Genomic DNA, 23,361 nt, shown 5'->3' on the forward strand with positions numbered 1-23,361 from the left:
TAAGGAGAAGAGAGACCAGCAGGAAGTTCGTTCAGCCCCCCCCCCCTTGGGGGCACAGGCATTTGATGGGCAGAGTTGGCTGGACTAACTTGGGGGGGGGAAACAGCAGCACAGGCTAAGCAGCCTCCAGGGTAGCTCTGGGGTTATACCAGTTGAAAGGTGAGGGGGCTTCTGCAGTCAAGCACTTAGAAATAAGTCCAAAGAGCAAACCCACCAGTTTGTCTTCTCTGACATGACGTGTCAGTAGCAAAACCTTTTGAGAAATGGATCCTGGATGGGCCTTCACTTCCACTTTCCATATGAGGCTTTGGTATCTCAAGCACACAGCCCCCCCCTCCCCCACACACACTTCCGCCTCTGCAGCTCCAGTCTTGCAAAGCTCAGCTCAGCTCAGCTCAAGCCACAGCTGGAAGCAAGGATACTGGGCCACGTTGCACTGCCTGCAAGGTGATAGAAGGTGATGTCACTGGGGAGGGACAAGGGCCTGGGAGCTGCAGCCTTTTAGCTGTGCTTTTTAAATACTCCCCCTCCTCCCCAGCCCATCCAAAGCCAGAAGCCTCTCCAAGCTCCCCTCTCCTGGCCAGAGAGCATGGCACTCCCTCCCCTGCCCTCCACAGGAGTGGATCGTCCGGCAGCCTCATTTTACTGGTCAGGAAGGACAGAGGAGAGCAGCCATTCTTCCCTGTGGATTAGCCCCGACTCTCACCCTGATGCTCCTTGCTATTATCTGTTAATGGAGGAATAACGGGATGGGCCTCCCAACTGGGGGTGCGCGGGTAATTTCTCCCTCTGCCCTGGCTCAGAGGGAGGGCTGGTCTCCCCCAGAATACTCTGATGCTCTTCGGGAGGCTGCTCTGGGGGCAGGAAGACCAGGTTGGAGAGCCCGTGCAGGTCTGCCAGTTTGTGGAAGGTGTGGAGAACCAGCAGCATGGCCATGAGCCCCAGAAGCAGGTAAACTGGAAGGAGAGGGAGGAGAGTGAGCCAGAAGCAGATCTGGAAGACAGGTGGGGCCCTTCCCTCCTCCTTGCTCTACCTGGGAATCAGGGGTTGCCCACCTGAGGTGGCAGGCTTGGGGTGCCCAGCGCCAACCTGCCGTCAAAACTAACTTGACTGGCTCGGCCTTCCACCTGGATGTTCTCTGGGTGGGCTGACCTTTCCACTCGCTCCAGGGGCATAGCGCTACCCACCTGTAACAGAAACCTTGTAGAGGGGGCGAAGGCGTTGCCTGGGCTGCTCCCCTGGGACGTAGTCTCCCAGGCCAATGGTGCAGAGGGAGATGAAGCAGAAGTAGAAAGCGTCCAGGAAGCTCCAGGACTCTTCCAGGGAACTGAAGATGGCAGCAGGCACTAAGAAGAAGGTCACCAACACCAGGCCCATCAGCGCCAACAGGTGCCCCCACGACAGGACACGGCGGTCAGACCCCCAGCGGAGGGCCAGGTATTCCAGAGGCCCAGAAGTGAAGGTGCACACAAGACGCTGCACGGTGGCCGTCAGCACCAGCATGGTGAAGGGGACACCCAGGACTGCGTAGAAAATGCAGAAGGCTTTGCCAGCATTGGAGAGGGGTGTCGTGTAACCGTAGCCTGGGAGGAGGGAAGGGGGAGCGTCAGAGGCAGCGGTGGCTGTGCTGAGGCTCCGCCCTGAGCGGCACCTGGGTTCAAGGGCAGAAGCCGGAATTTTCGTCCCTCCATTGACCACACCAGCAAACAGGTTAAGCCACCCCTGGCCACGGGAGGACTATTCGTGCCTTCACAGCATGAGCTGCTGTGGGATCCAGTACTTGTTTGGATAGCAACCTCACACAGCTTGTGGGGCAGGAAAGGTGGGAGGCAGGCAAACTTCTGCCCTTCGGAAGAGAACACGGGTGCTCAGGGCTAGGACCCTTCCTTAAAGTTAACACTGGCACTTCTGCCAAGTACAGCCGACAGAGCCCAGCACCTGCCCACATTGCCTTTCAGCTTTCCTCTCTTCAGAAAGAGACAGACGGGGGGGGGGGGGGGATTAGCCCTTGTTTCTTCTTTTGCCACTTTTGCGGGTTCTGTAATTACAATAATTATCTTCAGATTCATTCTACATGACAGTTGTGCAATATTCATGTAACTATATTGTTATTAAAATTTTGCAGGACTCTCCTCTGTGAAAGTATTTGCTGTTAGATAAAAAAATTAGAACATGAAGTTTTACTACTTGCTGTTGGCACAAAAAGCCAAGAAATCACCTCACCACCGATGGAGCCTGACTGAGGAGGGCACCAGGGTTGTGACCTGTTTCTCAGGGCATCTGGACCATCGGTGGCAACGGAGCCCTTCCAGGATTGAGGGAGGATCCGCGGAGGCGGGATTCCTGAGCCAGCTGCCACCGGGCAAGGTACAAAGCGGAGCCGGGGAGGGGGGGACGGTTGCTACCAGTTCAAGCAGCCAAACGAGCCTGAAAGGCGCTCAGTGGGCGGCTTGCCTGGTGCCCTGAACGCCTGAGCGGGAGACGCAGTTCCGGGTACTCAGCTAAGCCTGGCAGCTCCGTCCACACACCCTTCGGGTCAGGACGGGCTCCAGGGACCCTACGTGGCCAGTCGCACCAGCACAGACCAGTACAGAACCGCCCCGAGGCAGAGCCAACGACCGTATGAAGTCCCCTTCTCAACACGCTGTTTCGGCCCTCGGCAGCCCCCGAGCGAGCAAGTGGCCGAAGACCAGGAAGCGGCCCCGGTTGCTCACCTGCTCCAGAGGTTCTCCACCAAGATCGCGTCTCGGAGGGTGGAGACACGGCGCCACGTCCAAGCGTGAAAAAGAGGCTGTGCCCGAGAGTTGGGCGTGGAGGGTGGGTCTCTACCTAGGCCCCCTAATCGCTTTCTTCCCAACGCCGTCACCATTTCAGGCGCTCGGTTGCGGGGGATCCCTCCCGACCCTTCCTCGCCCATTGCGCCCGGAATGAACCGCGGAAAGTGCAGGACAAAGGGCCGCCTTTCCCCGAAGAAGCGCAGCCGGCCCCGACTCACCTACGGTGGTGATCAAAGTGCTGGCGAAGAAGAAGGCCGAGGCGAAATCCCAGCTAGACGTGGCAGCCGAGCCGTTGTGCAGGAGGGCTGCGGAGTGGCGGTCGGCACTCAGGACGGCGCCCAGGAAATGCTCCAGCCTGGCCTCGGACAGACAGGGGCTGCTGCGCAGGAAGTCGTTCTTAAGATCCCGCAGTTCGGCTCGCAGCCGGCTCTCGTAGGGCCGCTCGACGGCTGAGATGATAAGCGCTCCGAGCAGCAGATAGCCCGCGTAGGCCAGCGCGAAGACCGCCAACACGGCGCCGCGCCTCATAGCTCTCCCGGCGGAGCGCAAAGCCACTCGCGGCAAATAGGAGCGGAAGAAGGAGACGCCCGCAGGAGCAGAGCCGGTGTCCGCCCCGGCGACACCGCGGTCCAGCCTCTTGGGCGGCGGCCAGGCCCCTCCCGTCAGGCGGAGCCGGGACTGCCAAGAGTTGCACCTGGCAGGCGGGATCCTGGGTCCGGCGCCTCCCAGCCCGCTTCCACCCACTCCGCTTCTTCCACCGGGTGAGACAGTCAGGCGCTCAGCATGTTGGGGGGGGGGCTGGGCACCTCGCCCTGACACAGGAGGCAGACAGATAAAGGCCAACTCTTGGCCTTCCCAACTGGGCCACGCTGCTGCCCAGCAGAGACAGTTTTAGAGAAAGCAAGGCTAGTGGGTACCAGGCAGGAGTACTGGCCCAAAGACAGCTCAACTGCTGCCCTTCTCCTGTCCTGTCTTGGCCTTGGTCCTTGCCACCTCGCAGAATAAGTGTGTGTGTGTGTGTGTGGTATAAAAAGAGCAGAGGTATTGAAGAGGGAGGCATTTCCCTCCCTTTGGAGATTGTGGGTGTGCTCTCTGCAGGAAGCGAGTTGTTGGAAAACAGGAACTGGGGAAGAGGTGAGAGGCTTGCTGGCAAGGAAGCCTGAGAAGTCCAAGGAGAACAGAGACCCGGAAGAGCCAGCAGACAGAGAAAAAAGGATGGCCATTTGAGGACCCAGAGAAGATGGCTACTTGCAAAATGGGGACAAAAGTCTGACCATGGAAAGCCTGATGCAGAGCCTATTATTTATCCATTAAATGTCTAAGGTACCCAGATACGGAATGACTCTTGGATGCTTCATATAAAAAAAACGGCAGTCTCTGGGTGGGGGAAACAAATCCAAAAGATGGCTCACCTGTTTTCTGTCTTAAAGGGGCCTAACCATTTACTGACCTGAGCCCTGGGAAAGGTCGAGTATTTAAGGCTCGTGGAAAGTTGGGAGGGGAGCATACGAACTTGAGAGGCCGGTGCAGCAAGTAAGAAGACTGGCTTAATCAAACAAGCCAGCTCTGTCAGGCTGTGCGGGATAGGCAGAGGCTGCAGCAGAGAGCCAGGCCCTTCATTTGCATTCGATAGCACCTGCAATTGCACCCAGAATGGGAGCAGGGATGCCACCTGACTTGACCCTGCTGCAGGTGGCTGCAGGTGTTTCATTTACCCAGATCTGGGGACTTTCCACCTTTGACTGGCATGAGGTAGCACATTCCCCCTTCAAGGTGTGCCACCGGCAGTTCTTTCTGGGCTCACAGCTTGGGTCAGTTGGGGCCAGGAAGGCCTTGCAAAACAACAAATCACAACCCTTCGGTCACTCATATCTAGTCTTCTTACGCTTCACTACTGCACTGCACTGCACACCAAGCTCCCTTGAAAAGCACCTGGAAACTTCAGCTGGTTCCAGAATGCAGTGGCGTGAGCGGTGATGAGCGTGCCTCAGTGAGCCCAGCCCTGCTTTGCAAACTATATTGGCTGCTGGCTTACTTCCAGGCACCATTCAAGGCGATGGGTGCTATCTATAAACTGGCTGGTTACTTGAGGAACCGCCTGTCTCCCATCATATATGCAGGGACGGGACACTCCAGGTTCCCTCAATGAAAACGCGCCAGCTATCAGGACCAAGAAACGGTCCTTCTGCTCTCCGGAACGAGGTTCCGCCGCTGCTCTTCAGCCAGGCCTTTGGCGGGGGAGGCGATCCCGCACTTCATTGCGCTCGCCATCCTTATCTTTCATCGTCGCTGTCGGAACGCCTCGGCTCGCCTGTTGCAGCCGCGCGAAGTCGTCGCAGGGAGACCCGTCTGAGAATTTATTCTCACGGCTACTGTGAACCCAGAGCCGCTCGCTGGGCCGGTTCCTCCCCTCGAGCATCTCTGGGTTGCCCAGAGCAGACCCGAACCAGCGGCCGACACCCCCCGCCGGGCAGCCCCAAAGCGCCGCGCCCCCCGCCGGCACCTCGCGCTCCCCTCCTCCCCGCCACAAAACGGGAACCGCCTCCGCATTTCGACGTGTGCTTAGTGACATCATTGCCACGCCCAAACGGGCGGGGCCTCGGTGACATCGAGTGGTCTCCGGGCAACCCGCGGCCCGCTGGTCCGGAGCGACGACGCGCATCACGTGCCTCGCGTCTCGGGCTGCCCATTGGCTGCGGGGGGCACGCAGGCCCGAACGCTGCGCGCAGAAGCCCCGCCCGCAGCAGAGGCTGGCGATGGAGGGCGGCCCGGCGGGGGGGCCCGCGCGCGCGCGTGGGTGTCGCGGGGGGGGCGGGAAGCGGGGGGGGGTCTCCGCGCCGCCTGACGGCCGCCCGCCCGCCCGCCTTTCCCTCCGCAGCGTCGCCCGCCGCCCCGCCGCGGCTCTCGGAGGACCCGAGCGGGCGCCCCCCGCGGCCGGACCCGCTCTCCAGCCTGGCCGCGGCCTACGGGAGCGGCCTGGCCTGGCGGGGGAGGGCGCTGGTGAGTGCCGGGCCGGCGCCGAGCATCTGCCGAGCGTGTGCGGAGCGCCGCCCGCCCGCCCGCCTGACCCGGGTCTCCCCGCAGGTGGAGCGGCTGGTGCCGCTGCGCCGCCTGCAGCGCTACTTCGCGGTGGATACGCGGTACGTGAGGCAGAAAATGGCGCGGCTGCTCTTCCCCTTCGGGCGCCAGGTGAGCGGGCGGGGGCGGCGGCGAGAGGAGCCTCCCGCACCCCCTTCCCCGCCCCCCTCCCTCCCTCCGTCTGTCTCTCTTGGCAGGACTGGCAGGTGCGCTACCAGCGGGGACCCCCGTGGCGCCCCGCTTCGACGTCAACGCTCCCGACCTCTACATTCCAGGTAGGGCCCGGGCGGGGGGAGGGGCAGAGGCCAGGGCCGCAGGGTGGCCCCCTTCCTCCTCCTCCTCCTCCTCTTCTTCCTCCGCAGCCGTGGCCTTCATCACCTACCTGCTGGTGGCCGGGCTGGCGCTGGGGATGCAGAATCGGTGAGACCAGCGGGGACACCTGAGCCAACCCGGCCCCACTCCCTTTGCCCGGAGCCCCTTCCCCACTCGCTGCTGCTTGCAGGTTCTCCCCCGACCTGTTGGGCTTGTTGGCGAGCTCGGCCCTGGCGTGGCTCATTGCGGAGGTGCTGGCCGTTTTGCTCGGCCTCTACCTTGCGGCCGTCAACACCAAGCTGACCCCGATCGACCTGGTCGCCTTCTCAGGCTACAAATACGTAGGGTGAGGAGCTTGGGACCCCTCGCTTCCTGGGGGGTGGACAGGATGGGTAGTGGGGCTGACCCTCCCATCTTTTTCTCCTTGCCAGCATGATTGCAAGCCTCTTGGCAGGGCTGGTGTTCGGGAAGACTGGTTATTACACACTGCTCGGCTGGTGCTGTGTCACCATCTTTGTCTTTACGGTAAGAGGAAGAAGCTGCCCTTGTGTTCAGGGTGAATGGGTGGGGTGGCCCCCCCCTCAACTTTTGTGGGTCCTTGGCCACCTGCCTGCATTGACTTTTCCTGGTGGGCTTCTCCCTTCCGTCCTGCTTCTCCCAGATCCGTTCTCTGCGCCTGAAAATCCTGTCAGAGGCAACCGAAGGGGTCCCGAGGCGGGATACCCAGAACCAAATGCGCATGTACCTGACCATGGCTGTGGCTGGGCTGCAGCCCTCCCTCATGTACTGGCTCACCTCTCACCTCATCTAATGATGCTTTGCCGAGGCAGCTGCTTTGTACCCCCAACGCCCACCCACCATTTTGAGCCTGTCGCCTCTCCTGGTTGCGCAGAAGGCAGAGCAGAGCAGAGCAGATGGGCTTCTCTGGGCCCTGATTCACAGCTCCCCGGTCCTTCTTTGGAAGGGGCTTGGCAGTTTGCACTACTGTCACCTTGATTTGGCTCAAGATGTCTGCTTATCCTGCCCTTTTCTGTCTCATTCCTGTCCAGCCAGGTTGGTCACTCCTGGCGAGGAGCTGGGAAAAGAGCCTGCTTTCCTGTCTCTTCAGGATATGGAATTTCCTGCTTGCCACAAACAAAATAAAACATGGAAGGCAATGCAGTTGCGCTCTGTCGCTTTGAGAGGGGTACTGGAAGGCATTTCTATCTCCCACGTGCCCTCCTGCAGGGGCTTGACCTGCTCTGCCATGTGCGGTTCAGAGCGGAACGGTTGCGCCTTCAGCAACTTGGGAAGATGTTTGGAAAAGAGTGAGGAAGAGGAAGAGTTGGGTCTCTGGTGGCGGGCGAGCCAGCTTTGCCACAGGGGCTCCAGTTCCTTCCAGGAAAGTCTCCAGGGAATAGCAGCCACCTTTGTTGCCTGCGCTGAAGTTGGGCAGGACAAGGACTTGGAGCTGCTGCCCTCCTCCGATGCCTCTGGGCTGGTGCCACAGCCGCACTTCTTGGCCCGTAGCGCCCCCAGCCCCAGCGCTAAAGCATTCATTGCACACAAGTTTAGTTACTCTTTTATTCAGAGTCCATTCATTACTAAAAACACAATTATAAGATTTCCGCAAGATTTAATACAATCAAGTTTTGATTTGTTTTTTTAAAAAGTATAAAAACTCTTTCAAGCTGGTTATGTAGAAACTTGCTCAGTGAGATGCCTCTGCAGCTGCTCTCGCTGGGGTGCTCTTGTCCCTCTGAGACTAGAAACACAGCCTTTCCTGGCAAGAAGTGATGCATGCAGTGGAACTGCCGGCAGCCGCAGCAAACGGTGCAATCCAAGGCCTTTGGTTGCTTCAGGGCCAGGGAAAGATCCCTCCTCCAGCTCCTCTCTGCTCCCTGGCAAAGCCAGAGGAATTAAGGTTTGGGGTGGACCTATGAGCCAAAGGTGGCCTCATCTAGGAAGCTTTGGGCAAAACCATCCTTAGTGGCCAGCTGCTGAGCCTCAATAGCTGCAGCTAGTGGCACCTGATAAAGTGGAGTCTGGCACACTGGAGAGCAAAACTAGGCAGCCTCCACAAAAGGGGGAGAGGCACTGCAGGGAATGTCCTGGGGAAGTGCTGAGCTTAAGGCATGCCCAAGACACCCTGCCCAGACAAGGGAGGGGGGGCATATAGGCGGTTGGACAGGGTCCTTATGCCTTGTCTTTCTCCCTTCCTGGCCCCCAGATTGGGGGCTCCTTGGCCACTATACCGGCTTAGCCATATTTGGGACACTTGGCACCCCTCGTTGGTGTCTCCAGGGAAATGGGATTTGGCAGGGCCCTCGTGGAACCTGCTGCAGAAGCACCAGCAGGCACTGCTTTACGCAGCCTGCTCTTCCACCACCTCCCTGGAAAATGCATGGCTGTGGTAGACAGCCCAGTGCAGCTCGAGGGAGGACAGTACCTCTGGATCTCAGGTGCACTGGAGGCATTCTGCAGAAGCACAGGGATGTGAACACCCCAAAAGTGTTTTCTTCCTCCTGAAGAAAAATGGCCTCACCAGAACTGCCTCTGCTGGACTGGCCAAAGGAATCACCGATGATTCTGGCTGGGGATTCCCAGCTGCTTTCCCATTGCATTGAGAGGACCCAGGCGGGGCAGGGCTTTGTAGAGCCCATTCACCAGAGGAAGGCAAGGGGGGGCTGTGGATCAAGCAAGGAGTCGTCGCTGACTCTGAAGGGGGGGGTACTGCCTGCAGCTCCTCCTCGACTCCTGTGGAGCAGGGGGATGCATAGCTGAGCTGATCTCACCCCCCCAGCTGGAAAGGGTGACGTTCCCAGGGAAAGAGGGGTGTTTCCCTATAAAGGCCGGCAAGGCAAAGCCGCCAGCTGCAATATTTACATGCTGCTACGGTTCTCACTGAGGCAGCTGTCTCGCTCAGAGGGTGTAGGCGTTACTCATCAGGTACTCTTTGTCATCCAGTGTGCTCCACACCGTCCCCACCGACAGCTCCGGGTTCTTCCGGCAGACCTTGACAAGGAAAACCCCCATCGAGCCCAGCAGGATGGCCAGCAGGATGGCCAGAAGGACTGCAATGACCATCGCTGGGGAAGAGAAAGAGGCATCAGGTGCAGGGAAGGGAAGGACCTCCCTGCTGCCCACCTGGCTGGCAAGGCATCTGGTACGGCTTGGGCCGCCTTATGCAGGCTTTCAACCAAGGCCTTGAGAGAAGGGAACGTGCGCATGATGGGATCCCCACCAGGAGTGGAGAAGTTGTGGCAACGTAACGAGGGAGTCCTTGATTGGCCAGAAGCCCCCTCCCTCCTCAGGAGAATCGCTATGGAGCTCTTGTGCCAGCAGCACCGAGAACAACTCTGCCAAGATGCCCCAGAAAGCCCAGGCCCCTCCTGGATTGAGCTGGCCATAAAGCCGAGGTGCAGCATGAGACCCCCACTTCCCTCTCAGCGGAGCATTAGCTACGCACCTCTGGCGGAAAAGCTGATGGGTTCGGACAGGAGGCGAGGATGTGCATCTGCATTTCCTGGCTCTTCTGTTACCTCTGAAGACAAAGAGAAACCGGTGACAAATGGCAGGGCACAGGGGAGTTTTGGGGGTTGGATCATAGGAGGTGGGGGGGTGCCAGCTGCTCTGGGAAGGGCGGCAGGTGTTACCTCCATCACCTGTGCACTGGCTCCAGCAATGCTCCTCAAAGAGATAGTTGTTTTTGTTGCCACGGCAGCCCCCATAGATGAACAACTTGCACGTCCGGCTCTCTAGGTCAAAGTACCAGCGGTGGAAGGAGGCCCGACAGGGACCCACCACCCGGGGTGCAGCACAGAATTCTAGGGGGAAAGAGATGGGTCAGAGAGCCTCCTGAAGGAAAAAGGACAGTCCAGGGCCCAGGGACGGAAGGGCCCCTCTTACCTCTGAAGCCAGGCCTGTTTTCATAGGCCTCTGGGTGGCGTCCACCTCTTGATGTAGCCACTGGGGAGAAAGCAGAGCTGTTGGCCAGAGGCTGAAGACCAGTGGTCATCCTTGGCAAAAGTTGACTCTTCCCAGCCACTCCCCCTTTCCCAGGCCTGAGCACCCCTAAGGTGCACTCCAAAGGTCCCAGAGGCCCATCTGCCCCACTCTCCAAAAGGCAACCATTGCCAAGCAGAGGGTAAGGCCTAACTTGCAGGAAGACCTCAAGTGTTCTCTGGCTTTGGAGGGTGTACAAAACAGCCTCTCGCAGAGAATTTGGCCACTGTGGCAGCATTATTAAGGGGCTACAGGTACTCGAAGACCCTGGCCTCCAGCCCACCTAAGCTCTGGGAGCAGTTGCTCGAACTCCCAATTTCTGTCCATTCTTCTAGCCTCACCCATGACCCCAAGAGCCTTACCTTCAGTGGCTGGCCCACCAGGTACCACTGTTGCCTCTATGCCTCCACCTGCAAGTCAAGACAATTCCAGGATCAGAAATCCAGAGCAATGGTCTTCTGGATGCAGACCCACCAAAGGACTTGGCCTGACCCGGAATGCTCCCTCATATGCCCAGACAGAGGAGCCTCGGACAGAATCCCCTGGGGAGACCTCAGCCTTCGTTTGGCTACTGCTCTATGTTAGTGTTAAGGTTTAAGCTGCATTCCTGATGGTGAGACAGAGCACATCCCTTGCCAGGAACCAACTGGGGATGCCAGGTTGTGGGAACTCCCACTTCTAGCACAAGGTGCTGTATTGCTCTGAAGGCAGCAGAAACGCTGCAAGCTGCTGGCTCTCAAGGCTGAGAATTTGGGTGCAGTGTAAGCCATGAAGCATGAAAGGGAGAAAGGCAGCAGGAGCATTATGCCCCTCGTAGTGGCAGGAGTTCCCAGCAATAGGAAAAAAAGGAAAGCAGCAGCAGACATTGTATGCACAAATACATTTCCCCAAATCTCTCTGGCAACTCTCTGTGACATGCTCACCTGTGATGGTCTGTGGTGCTCCCTGAACTGGATTGTTTTCTTGCAGATGTTTCATTACCCAACTAGGTAACATCATCAGTGCTAGTCTAGCATTAACATCAGATTAGCACTGATGATGTTACCTAGTTTGAGTAATGAAATGTCTTCAGGAAAACAACCAAGCTCAGGGAGCACCAAGGACCCTCATTTCAACCCTGAGCTAAAAATATTCCCCTTTATTGATGCTCACCTCTGGCACATGTCTGGAAGCAGTCCTGTTCGGAGAAGAAGTTGTTGGCATTGCCTTTGCAACCCCCAAAAATGAATTCCTTGCATGTCTGACTTGTGGCATTGTACCACCACCGATGGAAAGATGCCCGACAAGGGCCCACCATCTTGGGCGAATGGCATCGGTCTGAAAGCAGAGAGAGGTTCATGGGAGGAGGCAGCCTCGGAGGCCGGTGTCCTCCACAGCTCAGATATTGTTCTGATGGCATTTAGGGCCACTGCCACTCTTAGTTGCTGCCAACTCAGGATGCCAAGAGCCGGGGCCAACTCTCCCTGGATTGGTCTGGAAAGGCAAGTAGGATTGTGAACCACCAGAAGTTATGAATGGGATGGTGAACTTGGACCGGTGGGATCCTTCATCCCCTCTGCCTCAGAAGGCTGATCTTGAAGAGATAAATTTGGGATACCTCCTGTGTAAGTCAAGTTGTCTTAATAAAGCAGTCACAGTAGTACTTTATCTAGGGCGATAGCATTCCAAACTCAAACTCTGAAACTTTTCCCTTGGCTTTTTTGCAAATGTACACTTTCGTGTATTGGTAGGGCTGGCATTTGTGAACTTATCTCTCAGAGCAGATAAATAGTTGCCCTCCATGTTTATTCTCTTATTGAAGATTTAAAGTATTTTCCTAATTCTAGAGTCGATTGTAGGAAACAGTTCTAGTGGAAGGTCCTTATTTGTGCATTTGACCATTTGTCCCAGGAGACTGGAAAACAACTTCTTGCTAAGAAACAGTTGGGGGGGGGACGAGTGGGAAGACCACAGTGTCCTAAGACTCAGGGTTCCACCACTGGTGAAATTGGCTGGCCCCTCTGCAGAGACGGCTAAGGAAAGGTAGTTTGCCTCCCTGCATCACCTTCCTTGCCCACCAGCATAAGCAAGTCCCACAGGATGGTCCGCTTGTGCCACAGCTGCAGTTTAGCTTTTCCAGCAACCTTGCGCGGCCCCATTTCCCCATTGTGTAGCTGAGAGACTGAGGGTTTTTGGAGAAGGAAGGCGGAAGCAGGCCAGGTTCAAATGCACCTCTTCTGGAAAGGTTCTAAATTGCCGCCCCCCCCTCCCTCTGGCTGATGTCCTGCCAACACCCTGTTTCCAAGGTCTAAGTCTCAAGTCTAGTAAACAGTGCCTGGGGCGATTCCTAGCCCCCCCCCCCCAGTGACTCACAAAAGAAAATGAGATCAGAACCTCCTAGTCACCTTTTGGAATTACAGGGAAATAAAATCTGCAGGAGGAGCAATTTCCCCCAAAGTGGGGAAAGGTAACCTATGCACTTGGAAAGAAGAGAGGGTTGTGGTGGTGGTGGAGAGGTATTTAGAGAACAGAGAAGAATCTCATTCCACAACATGTGTTGCTTGGCATGGGGTTTATCACACAGTAAATGCAGTTCTCTAGGTTTTGCATACAAAACCTCTGTCTGTAACCTCACTCATTTTAGGACAGAGCCTAAATTGAAAAGGGTCCAAATCCACCTTGGATTAATTTGAAAGCCTCCTTAACTTGAACTGAGTTTGAAGTTTCAGGCATACCAATATAACCATGTTATGGCTACAAGATCCTCCAGTTTATGACTGACCTGAAGGAAATTTTGCAAGGGGCTAAGCCAGCCATTTTTCAGATGAACAGAATTAGAGATTTTGTGCAGAAACAACTGGGCAGATCATGAGCTTCAGAAAAGGAAGCCCTTAATTTCCTGCTTTGCTCCTCCCCTCTTGCCCTAATAAGCAGGCATATACATAGAATGAAGGCTATTGCTAAGCACATTTGATTTGTGCTTAGATTGTAAGCTGCCCTGAGTCTTCGGAGAAGGGCGGGATATAAATGGGATTAAAATAAAAAAAAATATTTGTGGCCCCAGGATCTCATCCAGATTGCTGCTGGCAAGGAGCCAACAGATTGGCCCACCAAAACCTCCCACAGCAAGAGAAAGTGCAGAGAAGAACCTCCACTCTTGACTGCAGAGGAAGGATTATGCTTCTTCCTCCTCTTTGCCCCAAGTTTGAGGCTGCCATGTGGCTACTTGGCCCTTGTAAAAAAAAGGCAGCCAGTGCACCCCTTTGCTGGTCCAAGGGCACAGAAGCAATGCCAGCAGGGCCAGAGGCTGGACTGGAGTGGCAGGAGCGTTTGCTTAAAGGAAGTCCAGTTGGCACCAGCTTCCTCCAGCAGACCATCACAGGGAGCCAGGTGACTCAGGCACAAGTTGCAGACCTCACCCGAACAGGCTGAACCGGTTCAGGGATGGTTGGCCCATCCCACCCGATCAGATTTCACTGAACATCCTCCCATCTGTGGGAGTTCATCAGAAGTGCAGCACCCCCCTCCCAGCTGGCTCCAGTCCAGGAAGATGTTTTCTTGTGCCCCCAACCCTGCCAGGAGAAAAGACCCCCTAGTGGGGGATTCAGCCAGGACAACACAACCACTGGGTGTCTAAAGCGCTCATGGGCACAAGAGAGGCCTGGTTGCTGTCTCCTGTATCTGGCAATGCCCACTCTCTAGCAAAGTAGGACAAAGTCTGTCAAGCACTCCAGACCAGACTTGGGAAGCGCAGCGAGCCGAGGGGAGCTACAAGGCTGGTGTCTGTTTGGCTGGGAGGCCCTCATCTCTCCGACCCAGCAGCCAAACGCGGGGGAGGGTAGGAGGAAGAGGCGAGGGTTGGCTTTCTCTTTCCCTTCCCGTGCACCCCCCGGATTTGGGACCCCCGACAACGGGGCAGGGAACGGGGGGGTGGGGCTAAAGCGAGTCGCAGCCGGCCGATCTTTTCGGGTGGGGCACGTCAAGACCAGCCTGCGCTGTAGAGACCTGACGTAGCGCCCTAGAGAGGGACCGGGCGTTGGCACCGGTCCAGATACAGCGCAACGATCCGCAACCAAGACCGGCCACCGTTTTTGAAGTAACAAAGGGACGGGCAGGAGAACAGCACCGGGCCGCGATTTCTTACCGGGCAGAGACTCTGCGGCCGCCAGCGCGGCCGCCAACGTGATCAACAGCGCCAGACTCTTCTCTCGCCTCATCGCGCCGCCCTCCCAGACAAAGCTGCCCGCTGGGCCGCAACGGCCGCCGAACCCCGCAGGTAAGCCACGCCCATCGCATTCCGGGCGCCAATCACGGGGACTGACGTCTGTCGCCATCGCACCTGTCTGGAGGGCGGGTAGGGCAGCCCACCTATTTTGCATAGGCTGCGTAGCAAACACGTGATGCTGGAGCTCCCCATTGTTTGCAAAGTGGGAAGGTCCCGGATGGAGCAACCTGCAAGGTGAAGGCGGAAGATTCAGCAGGTGCAGTCGGGGCGGGACTAGGGTCCGGTCCGCTGCTCCTGGTTTCCTCTCCCGCCGCACAGGGCCTTCGTGGCTTGCCTAGTTCCGGGATGGCTTCTGTGGGAAGCCTTATCCGCTTTTCGTTTCTCCGCCGCCGCTGCCGGCTTTCATCCTCCGACGTGGGAAGACGGTGCTGGGATCTGCCCAGGAACCGGAGTAGAAGCGGGAACCCCTTCCCCCTCCCTCTTTGCCGAGGCGCGGGTTGGGGGGGGTATCCCGCAGCCCTCTTTCGCGCTTGGAAAGCCGCTCTGTTGGAAGCGCGACATGGTCAGGGAGGCCATCGCTTTCCTTAGCCCACACCGCCGGGAGACTTCCTGAAGAAGTCATGTCTCTTGGGAAGTTCGGGGGGGGGGGTCGTTTCACTGAACGTACTTGGTAATGACTTAGCTATTGTAGAACGGCCCAGGCTGGGGACTCGAAGGAAGGGCCCCCTGTGCGTCCCGCTGGGGCCGAAACAACGGGGCAATGAATGAATCTTTATTGTCAAAGTACAACTATGTATACATTGAGATTAGCTGAGCCTCCCTTTGTGCTCCCACCCCCCAACACACAGTGACAACAGACCCTCCATCTTACTACACCATGTGAACCAACTACACCACACACCCGCCTCCCAAGTCAATTCTGCATAAAATTCACACAAGTTATTTCTCATTCAAAAGCCTAACAGCCCACGGATAAAAGCTGTTTTTCAGCCTGTTGGTGTGGCTGGCTATACTCCTATACCTCCTACCCGATGGTAGGAGAGTAAAGAGATACCGTCCAGGGTGTGAGTTGTACCTGAGGATTTTCCTCACTCTTCCAAGGCAACGAGCCCTGGCGATGTCATCCAGTGGTGTCAGGGAACAGCCCACAATGTCTTGTGCTGTACTCACCACCCTCCGTAATACTTTCCTATCCGCGGCTGTCAGACCAGCATACCAGACCACAATACCGTACGAGAGGACGCTCTCTAGAGTAGACCGGTAAAAGAGGGTGATTAGCCTCTTTAGAACGCTGCGGCGGCGTTCTGGGCCCGAGTCCGAATCAAACGATTCTGGCAGAGCAGCATTCCCTGCCCTCCCCCTGCCCTGCCTGGCAGCAGGAACTCGAAGGGGCAAACCTCGACTTTTTCCAGAGTTGGGAGCAGAGGCGGGTGAAGACATTCGAAGGCGAGAACTTCGTAGGCCGGCTTCTTCGGAGAGAAGAGGGCTAACAGCTGGCGGAATGTCGCAACCAAATCTTACTAACCCGCGTTACTTCAGAAAACGTTCAAAGGGAGGAGGGGGAAGCGGTCAGGAGAACCTGCATTGCTGTAGGGCGATTAGAGCCCGAGGTCGCTGAGGCCCCTTCCCGGCAGCAGCACAGAAGGACCTGCTCTGGAAAAGGGAGGCCCGCGAAGTTATTCGGTTCCTGTCTTCGAGCCTCATCTTTCGGGGAGGTCGGCAAGAATGGCCGGGAGACCGGTGGGGCCCCGCCTCTGGCCCAGAGCAAGACGGCCCCCCACCCCTAGGGAGGGTCTGGAAGCCAGAGCTCCGCCCCGGCTGCTATAAGGCGCGGGAAGCCGGCGGACTCGCCGTCTATTGGGGAACGAACGATGGCGGCGGATCGGGTGGGGAGGCGCTTGGGGCGCGCGTCGCCGGCCCGCTCTACCGGCCTCTCTCCCGGAGGCAGCCGCGCGGAACGGACAGCCAGCCCAGGCATCCAGAAGCGCCACGCGCGGGTCACGGTTAAGTATGACCGACGGGAGCTGCAGCGGCGCCTTGACACGGAAAAGTGGATCGACGGCCGGCTGGAGGAGCTGTACCGAGGACGGGTGAGGGAGACGCTGGGCTGGACGAGAGGATTCGCGGTCTTGTCCTTTGGCGGGATGCTTCCGCCTCCCCCCCCCGTCCAGATTGCCCGCCTGGGACGGAGCAACTCTTATGGCCAAAGGCAGCCTCGTTCAGCTTCCTGTCCTGGTGAAAGAGAGCCGGCCTTCAAGTCTGAACTGGTTACTCGACGCCATGAGGGGGTTAACGTTAAGGCTGCTTGGGACCCCCTCCCCTCCCTCCCTCCCAACTGCTAGTGCTCCTCTGGGGACTGGGGAGCCATCTGCCTTGCTGGAAGGCACATCTGCCGGGGTTGCTTACTTTTAAGGCTGCCGGGAGGCACTTCAATTGCAGCAGCTCGCAGCCCTTCCGGTGAGCAGTCTTGGTCCAGCCTGCGTTGAGCAGAGTGGTTGCTGTTAGTTTTGCTCAGTGAGATTTTAAGGCTCAGGAGACTGAAGGTTGCTGGTGGCTCTGGGCCAGGAGAGCGACTTGTGGCAACTGGCGAGAGGGGAAGCTGCCCTCGGAAATATAATGGACTGGGGGCTGTGGGGTGGGCCTGTCGCCTTTGGTCACCCATTCAGGTGTCTTTCCAGGAACCAGATATTTGTGCCCTGGCTTTTCCTGGGATCTCAGGACAAATTCAGAAATGCCCTCCTCAATCAATACATGGGAAGACCCTGTATGGGCTGCGGAACAGGCAAGACTGAGCAAGAGAGCAACTTCCATCAAATTCAGGCTGGAATCGCGGGAGGTGCATCCCCAGCTCCAAGGTTCTTTCTGGCCCCAGGGCACCTTGGTTTGGAAATGAGGCCAACCTGACCAGGGCAGATGGGCTTGCAGAGGAGGGTCCTCCACCTCCTCCTCCTCCTTGGGAGGAATGTGCATCTCCACAGCTGCTGACATTTTCCTTGCCTAGAAAGGATTCCTTGGGGTGGGGGTGGGGAGCCTGGCCTAGCTATAAAAGAGACATCTCCAATCCTCCCATGAAAGGAGCGAGTTACCATCTGGCTTGCTTTTTTCCCTCCCCAGGGAGTCTGGGAGGGGAGCAGCTCAGCTGGCAGGCCAGCTCTTCTGAGGGAAGCAAGCCCTGGGCAGCCATAGGTTGTTGCTCCCATTGGGGGGCGGCCTTCTTGGTGCAAGGGGCAGCAGTGGCTGTGACTATCCTCTTTCCCCCTGCACACTTACGGGGAGGTTGCAGAAAAAGGTTTTTGCACCGGAGGCTTTTACAAAGAGACTGGACAGCCATTTGCCTGGAATGCAGAGGTCCCTTCCAACTCTGTTATTCTGTTAAGGGGTACAGATGGAACCAGGCTCTTCAAACGGGATCAATTACTTATTACGTGGTGGGAAGATGGAGCAATGGCCTAAGAGTATTTATGCTCCCAGGGAAAGCAGCAGCTACATCCCTGGGATGTTGTAGGGGTGAGATGCTCCTCCTCTTGCCTAAAAAGGGGGATGCGGGTGGGCCTGGGTTTTGAAAACTTTGGAAGCTTTGTCGTTCCAGATGTTTTCAAACTATGAACTGTGTCACCAAAGAGCTGTGCAAGTTGGAGAGCCTGGGCTATTGTTAAAATGCCTCCCTCTTGTGACACCTCATAACTCATGTTCATAACTCTTGTCTGGATGTTACCATGTTCCAAGCCCCCTTTAGCCTGACTTGATTTTGTGGCAGGAAGACGAGATGCCAGATGAAGTCAATATTGATGATCTCCTGGAGATGGACACAGATGAGGAAAGGGCAAAGAAGTTACAGGTAAGCTGCCTTCACATTACTAGGCCTGCTGACTCACAAGGGAGGAATCCCGAATTGGCACCCTTGATTGGATCCTATCGGGAGGAGTGGAAGGGAGGCAAAAAAGTTCAGATTTGAGTTTATAAACCCGGCAGAGACAGAGCAAGCAGTGGAGTGTACAGGGGGCTCTTATACAGATGCGCACAAATTCTGAAGATGTTGCTGCTCTGAAGTGAAGCTCTTTTCCAGAACCAAATGGTCAAATGATCCTTCATGCTCATTAGCAAAATGCTGGTGCTAATTTCTGAGCACTGAGAATGAGACATAGATTCATCTCACCCTGAGCTATTTATTAATAAGCATACTTAATGTGGAGTCAGCCTAGGGCATGCCATTTTATTACTAAATAAGAAAAGGGAACTGGGGATCCAAGGCTTCACTACAGAAGAGAAGGCCCAGGGAATCTGACCCATGGGGGAGATTTTCCTGGTTTAGTTCAAGAATAAAGCTGGGAAAGAGGCTGGAAATGAAAAGGGCTAGACGAATAAATGCTGGGTCCCCCATCTTTTGGGGCTGTTCCTCACTGTAATTTTTTTCTAGGGCACCTTGGAGTCATGCCGCAACAACATAGAGGTGGGTGTCCACTTTCTGAGCACCAGCAATTGCTGGCTTTGACCTGGGTCCTGTGGAACATATATGCCCGCCAAGGGTAGGGTTTGCTTTCCCCAAGAGATGTCCCATTTCCAGCTGCTGTGTAATAGTTGAGGAAAGGCTCCCTTTCACTCTTTGGGGTACCCAGCCTTCTTCCCACCCCATGACTCTCTGAGGAGGCTCCCTTGCAATTCCTGGGGATCTGGTTGCTCTTGGTCTGGGAGTCCCTATTGGAGAGAGATCCCTTTTCTGGCAGGGTTCCCCCAGTGCCAGACATCACCTTACTGGAGAAGGATGGTAGGACTCAACCTCCTCCCCACCCCCAGGACTTCACCAGAGAGTTGCTGGAGAAGCTGAGAGGCCTCCGAACTGAACATGTTCTCCGTCGGACAAGTCCCAGCAGCCAGAGGAACCTGGAGCAGGGCCCCAAAGTCCCACAGTGACCGTGAGGCTGGAGAGTTGCAGAGAGGGCTGAGCTGCTGGAAGAACTTGCTGCTGTCTCCCTGCCTACACTAGAATGGACTGGCTCCATGGTCTGCAGGGCGCTGGCCTCAGCCACCTCCACCCTGCTGGAAAGGTCTCCCTGGCCCTTTTGAACTTCTTCTCTTTCTGGTAGATGATGGGCTCTGCTCGGCCCCCTCCCCCCAATAAAGTGCTCTGTCCCCCAGAAGCTCAACTGTTGCCTCTGCCAGAGGGGTGGGGGAGATGGAGGCTTATCATGATTGGGACCCTTGTGGGGGAGAACTTGGCCAGGATCGGGTTTGCCCCGTGAGGCTCTCTGGACATTTGTGGCCATCACCCCAAAGCTGCGTCTGTGTTTGCATGCTCTTGGCTAGGTTTTCTCTGGCTGGGCACATTTGGCACAGTCTGCCTGATTGTCCAGGGCCATGAAAACTCAGAAATGGCTTCCTTGGCCAATGCATTTCTCAGCAGTTGCCCTGTACCTGGTGAAGTCAGATGAAGTCTCACAGCTGTGAACCCAGCCAGCCTTTCCCCATTTCAGACAACCCCCTCAGTCAGACAGAGGCACCCAGTGAGTCCTCCTGCCTCCTCCCCTCCCAGCTGGGACCCAGAGGGGGATTGTTACCTTCTGGGTTAGAAGCTGCTTCAGGAGACCAGCAGCACTTTGCGCTTCCTCCTTGCCTGGAGGTCTGCATGGTCCACCAGCAGGTGGGGGGATCCCAGATGTTCAGCCCACCTGCCTGCGGCAGCCCACTCAGTCCAGTCCTCCCTCGAGCTTCTGGATCCCCAGCATTATCTGGCTACAGAAGGGCTTCTCCCAGGCCCCACAGATGTCTGTGCGCATATGGCTCCCCACGTGCACACCCTTCTTGCCATTACTGTCTCTGCAAATCAATCTGTGCCAGCTACTGCCTGCCTCAGTCCAAGCAGGAGGGGGGGGGAATCCTTTCCTCAGGGAAGAGGCTTACAAAGGGAAGCCAGGCCAGGCCAGGCCCTTCCTCCCTCCTCCCATGGCTGGTCCAGCAGACACTGAAGCCACTGAAGCTGGTGCCCTTATTTGGGAACAAGCAGAGGCTGGAGAGGGGAGGGACTTGGCAGAGCCCTGGGCGGCCAGCTCAGCTTGGCCCTTGTGGCCTCCCGTGGCCTAGAGATGCCCATAGCCCCCTCCCCCCAAGAAAGGGCTTTTTCTCCAGAGGGGTTGGCCTGAGGGGGAGTGCTGGACAAGGGCAGGAAGGGGAGCGCAGTCTGTATTGGGGGCTGCTTTTCAGGGGCTGCTCTGGCAAATGACTTTTTCCTCAATTCTTCCTCCTCCTCTTCAAAAAAATTCATTGAAATTTTGAAAGAGAAATAATCCCCCCAAATAATCCCCCACAGCATACAAAACAAAAAATAAATTAATTATGAGATAGTGTTAACAAAATGAGGAAAATGGCCTTTTAAGTCACACTTCCTGAATACAATTTTGCTACCGAGCACTTTCCCCATCCCGCAGTATAAGTCTATTAGCTATTCTGCACAACAAATAAACACCGCAGAAACAGCCGTGTGATCAGGTCCCAGAGGTTTGTAATGCAGTTCAAAATAACATTGACAAATGTAACTTGAAAACGTTCACAGCCATCTACTTAATGTATGTTAAAATATTCCAAAAAAGAAACCCAAATTAGACGGTTCCTTCTTGGCACAAAACATCAAAACTTTAATCCCAATCTGTATATAATGTTAACTGTATAATGTGTTATCCTAAAGTTAACATTGAATTAACTCACTTCATTGTCTTTTACACTTCATTGTTTTATAGTGAGGTGAATTAATGTTTAGTGTCTGAATACAAAGAGTTTAAGTTTGTGTGTGTTTATATAAATACATTTAGGTCAAATATAATTGTTTAGTTTTGCAGATGTTATGATTTATTCTTATGTGCTGTTGGGCACCCAGAGTTGCTGTGGTGAGAATCAAATAAATAAACGAGTGGCTTGAGCATCTTCAGCATATTCAGGGAAGGATAAATTTAGTTTGTTCCCCAGATCAGTCTTGAGCCAAAATAGAACGAAGCCCAAAATCACCAACTGCAGCCTTGGGCGTTTGGGCTGTTGCCATCCTCCTGTGCTCTGAAAGGCTCCATACTCTCTACCTCTCACTCCAGACCCCCAGTTTGGTGACTTCTCTGGCACTGGGGGAGGGGGCACTTTGCAAATTAAAAGTCCATACTCTGGCCCTGCCAAGCCTGCCCTGCCTGGCCCTGGACCTTGTGGCATTCCTGTCGTGGCAAAGGCTTAACGGGAAGGGCCATGCTGATTCCTCATGCTCCTGTGGTCAAGTCACCATCCATTTTCTCCTGGCTTGCCAGATCCTTGCTTTCCCTTTCCTGTAAGATCCCAGACCCCAAACAGGTTCACTGCCTACTGGAAAAAGAGCCTTTTCACCCTTGCTCCTCAGGCTGTCTCTGATTTCATCTGCAAAATGCGATCCTGGTAACTAAAACCATCTTTGCTCACTTCCAGATCCAGGAGCAATGCACAGTCAGTAACAGTGGCCTTTGTTGTCCTGTGAGACACATGGGGGAAGTCTGCTGTCATTCTAAGGGAGGGAAAAAGAGCCAGGAGGCAAAGCTTTGCCTTGTCATATTAGGGTTATTGGCAGTCCATAGACAGCAGGAAGGCATTGCAGTCCCAAAGGGATCTCTTGCCAAAACTGATTTCAGGTTGATTGGGTCCCAATTAACCTTTGGGATCTGCTTCTCTGAGTTACAGCGGTAACCACCAATTGAAAGCGGTAGTTTCCCCTGGCCTACGCACCCACTTAGTGAGCCTTTCCCCGGCTTCAGAGGCAGGCAACTGGTGTGCTTGGGAAGACCCCTGCCCTTCTGGCAGAGGGGGGCCTCTCACCTGCTTAGGAACTGGCAATTGGGGCAGTGGGGCCTGTGAGCTGATCCAGCACAGCAGTTCCAGGATTGCTGGGATGATGATTTTCTTACAGCTGTGCAGAAACCTGGGACCTGCCTTGCCTTATTTCGCACCATAAACTTTGGTGCAAATGGCTTTGCACAATCCACTGATCTAAATCAGCTATAATGTTAATTAAGTGCAGCCACCTATTCTCTAACTGACCTGGCTGTCTCTGCTGCCAAAGAAGGGCCAGCTGATGCCACCAGAAAGGGACTTTGACCCAGGACCTTGGGATGGTCTTGACCTTTGCTCATGTGTGGAACTGAAGGTGTGCAAATGGGCACGCAGACCCCACTGTGCTTGAGCACCTCTCTTCTGCCTCACCTGCTGCAGGGCCCACGGCCCTGGGAGGACCTTCCAATGGTACCTGTGATGTCCCCAGGGGTTCTGCTTGCCTCCTGTTGCTCCCCAGTCCCTTCCCCTTCTTGCCTGAGCAGAAAGAAGAGAGCTACTGAGGAGGAGGCCTTGCTCCACTCACCCTTGGAAGGTAATCTCTTGTCCCAACCACAACACAATCTCACTTTGGCTCAGTCCCACCTACCGCCCTTCCTCCCTTCTCCTTCCCCAGTCTGAACTGGTGCTGGTGCACTTTCCGTCCCAGCTTGCCTTTCCACCTCAGAGCAAAATTGTGCCAATTACAGTGCAAGCTGTGTCTGAAAGAGGCCCCTTCCCAAATTATCTCCTGCTTCCCAAAACCAAGAGGTGTCTGGCAGCAACTTTTCAGACTAGTAGGTGTAATTAAAAGTAACCAGCTTTTACGAGCTAGTTTTCTTCATCAGATACATAAAGTTTCCATGTGCTTGTCTGAAAATCCTACTGAACGCTAGAGGGCAGACCAGAGACTAACACCTACAGTATTTTCATCTCCCACCTCTTCTATGTGCCTGAGGCAGGCCAGGAATTTCCATCCTTTTTTTCTAAATTGCTTTCAGCAATGCTAATAAAGGAAACAAGGGTCATATAAATTGGTGAGTTTTTTTTAGCTTCCCGGTTCAATGGGAGAGCAATGTTTGTGCTGAAGATAGACCTCTCATACAGTAGGGTAGTTAGTAAGTCAAGAACACAGAATCAAAGGCCAGAAAGGACCTGGGAGGCCTTCTAATCTAATCCAACCTTTTGCTCAAGGCA

General features: G+C 55.5%; 4 protein-coding genes across 7 annotated transcripts; 2 read left to right on the forward strand and 2 right to left on the reverse strand.

The window, feature by feature from the left end:
* Positions 1-208: 208 nt before the first annotated feature.
* On the reverse strand, positions 209-3,535 carry KCNK6 (potassium two pore domain channel subfamily K member 6). The gene is made up of 3 exons (XM_083369248.1): positions 2,996-3,535; positions 1,188-1,583; positions 209-956 (listed from the first exon to the last, which is right to left on the reverse strand). The coding sequence occupies exons 1-3, from the start codon at positions 3,303-3,305 to the stop codon at positions 724-726; spliced, it is 939 nt and encodes a 312-aa protein (XP_083225374.1). The 5' UTR covers positions 3,306-3,535; the 3' UTR covers positions 209-723.
* A 907-nt stretch (positions 3,536-4,442) lies between these two features.
* LOC310644365 (uncharacterized protein) lies at positions 4,443-7,840 on the forward strand (the record flags this gene model as incomplete). The annotated part of the gene is given in 8 exon segments (XM_083369255.1): positions 4,443-4,588; positions 4,898-5,966; positions 6,053-6,074; positions 6,077-6,130; positions 6,218-6,275; positions 6,358-6,513; positions 6,599-6,692; positions 6,829-7,840. Coding segments are annotated over 8 exon segments (1,749 nt in total). The 3' UTR covers positions 6,979-7,840.
* On the reverse strand, positions 7,736-14,434 carry SPINT2 (serine peptidase inhibitor, Kunitz type 2). 4 transcript variants are annotated; one of them, XM_083370068.1, is made up of 8 exons: positions 14,275-14,434; positions 11,304-11,468; positions 10,514-10,561; positions 10,056-10,115; positions 9,803-9,973; positions 9,616-9,690; positions 9,052-9,235; positions 7,736-8,047 (listed from the first exon to the last, which is right to left on the reverse strand). In XM_083370068.1, the coding sequence occupies exons 1-7, from the start codon at positions 14,345-14,347 to the stop codon at positions 9,069-9,071; spliced, it is 759 nt and encodes a 252-aa protein (XP_083226194.1). In that variant the 5' UTR covers positions 14,348-14,434; the 3' UTR covers positions 7,736-8,047; positions 9,052-9,068. The 4 variants fall into 4 exon arrangements, with proteins under 4 accessions (XP_083226194.1, XP_083226192.1, XP_083226193.1 ...); XM_083370067.1 differs by having other exon boundaries at positions 7,737-8,047; positions 9,033-9,235; XM_083370066.1 differs by having other exon boundaries at positions 7,736-9,235.
* A 1,786-nt stretch (positions 14,435-16,220) lies between these two features.
* PPP1R14A (protein phosphatase 1 regulatory inhibitor subunit 14A) lies at positions 16,221-21,765 on the forward strand. Its single transcript, XM_083370071.1, has 4 exons — positions 16,221-16,445; positions 18,113-18,193; positions 18,773-18,805; positions 19,150-21,765. Exons 1-4 carry the CDS (start codon positions 16,227-16,229, stop codon positions 19,264-19,266), a joined length of 450 nt encoding a protein of 149 aa, XP_083226197.1. The 5' UTR covers positions 16,221-16,226; the 3' UTR covers positions 19,267-21,765.
* Positions 21,766-23,361: the final 1,596 nt, after the last annotated feature.

The sequence above is a fragment of the Vipera ursinii genome (genome assembly GCF_947247035.1).
Source record: "Vipera ursinii genome assembly, chromosome: 9".
Lineage (NCBI taxonomy): Eukaryota > Metazoa > Chordata > Lepidosauria > Squamata > Viperidae > Vipera > Vipera ursinii.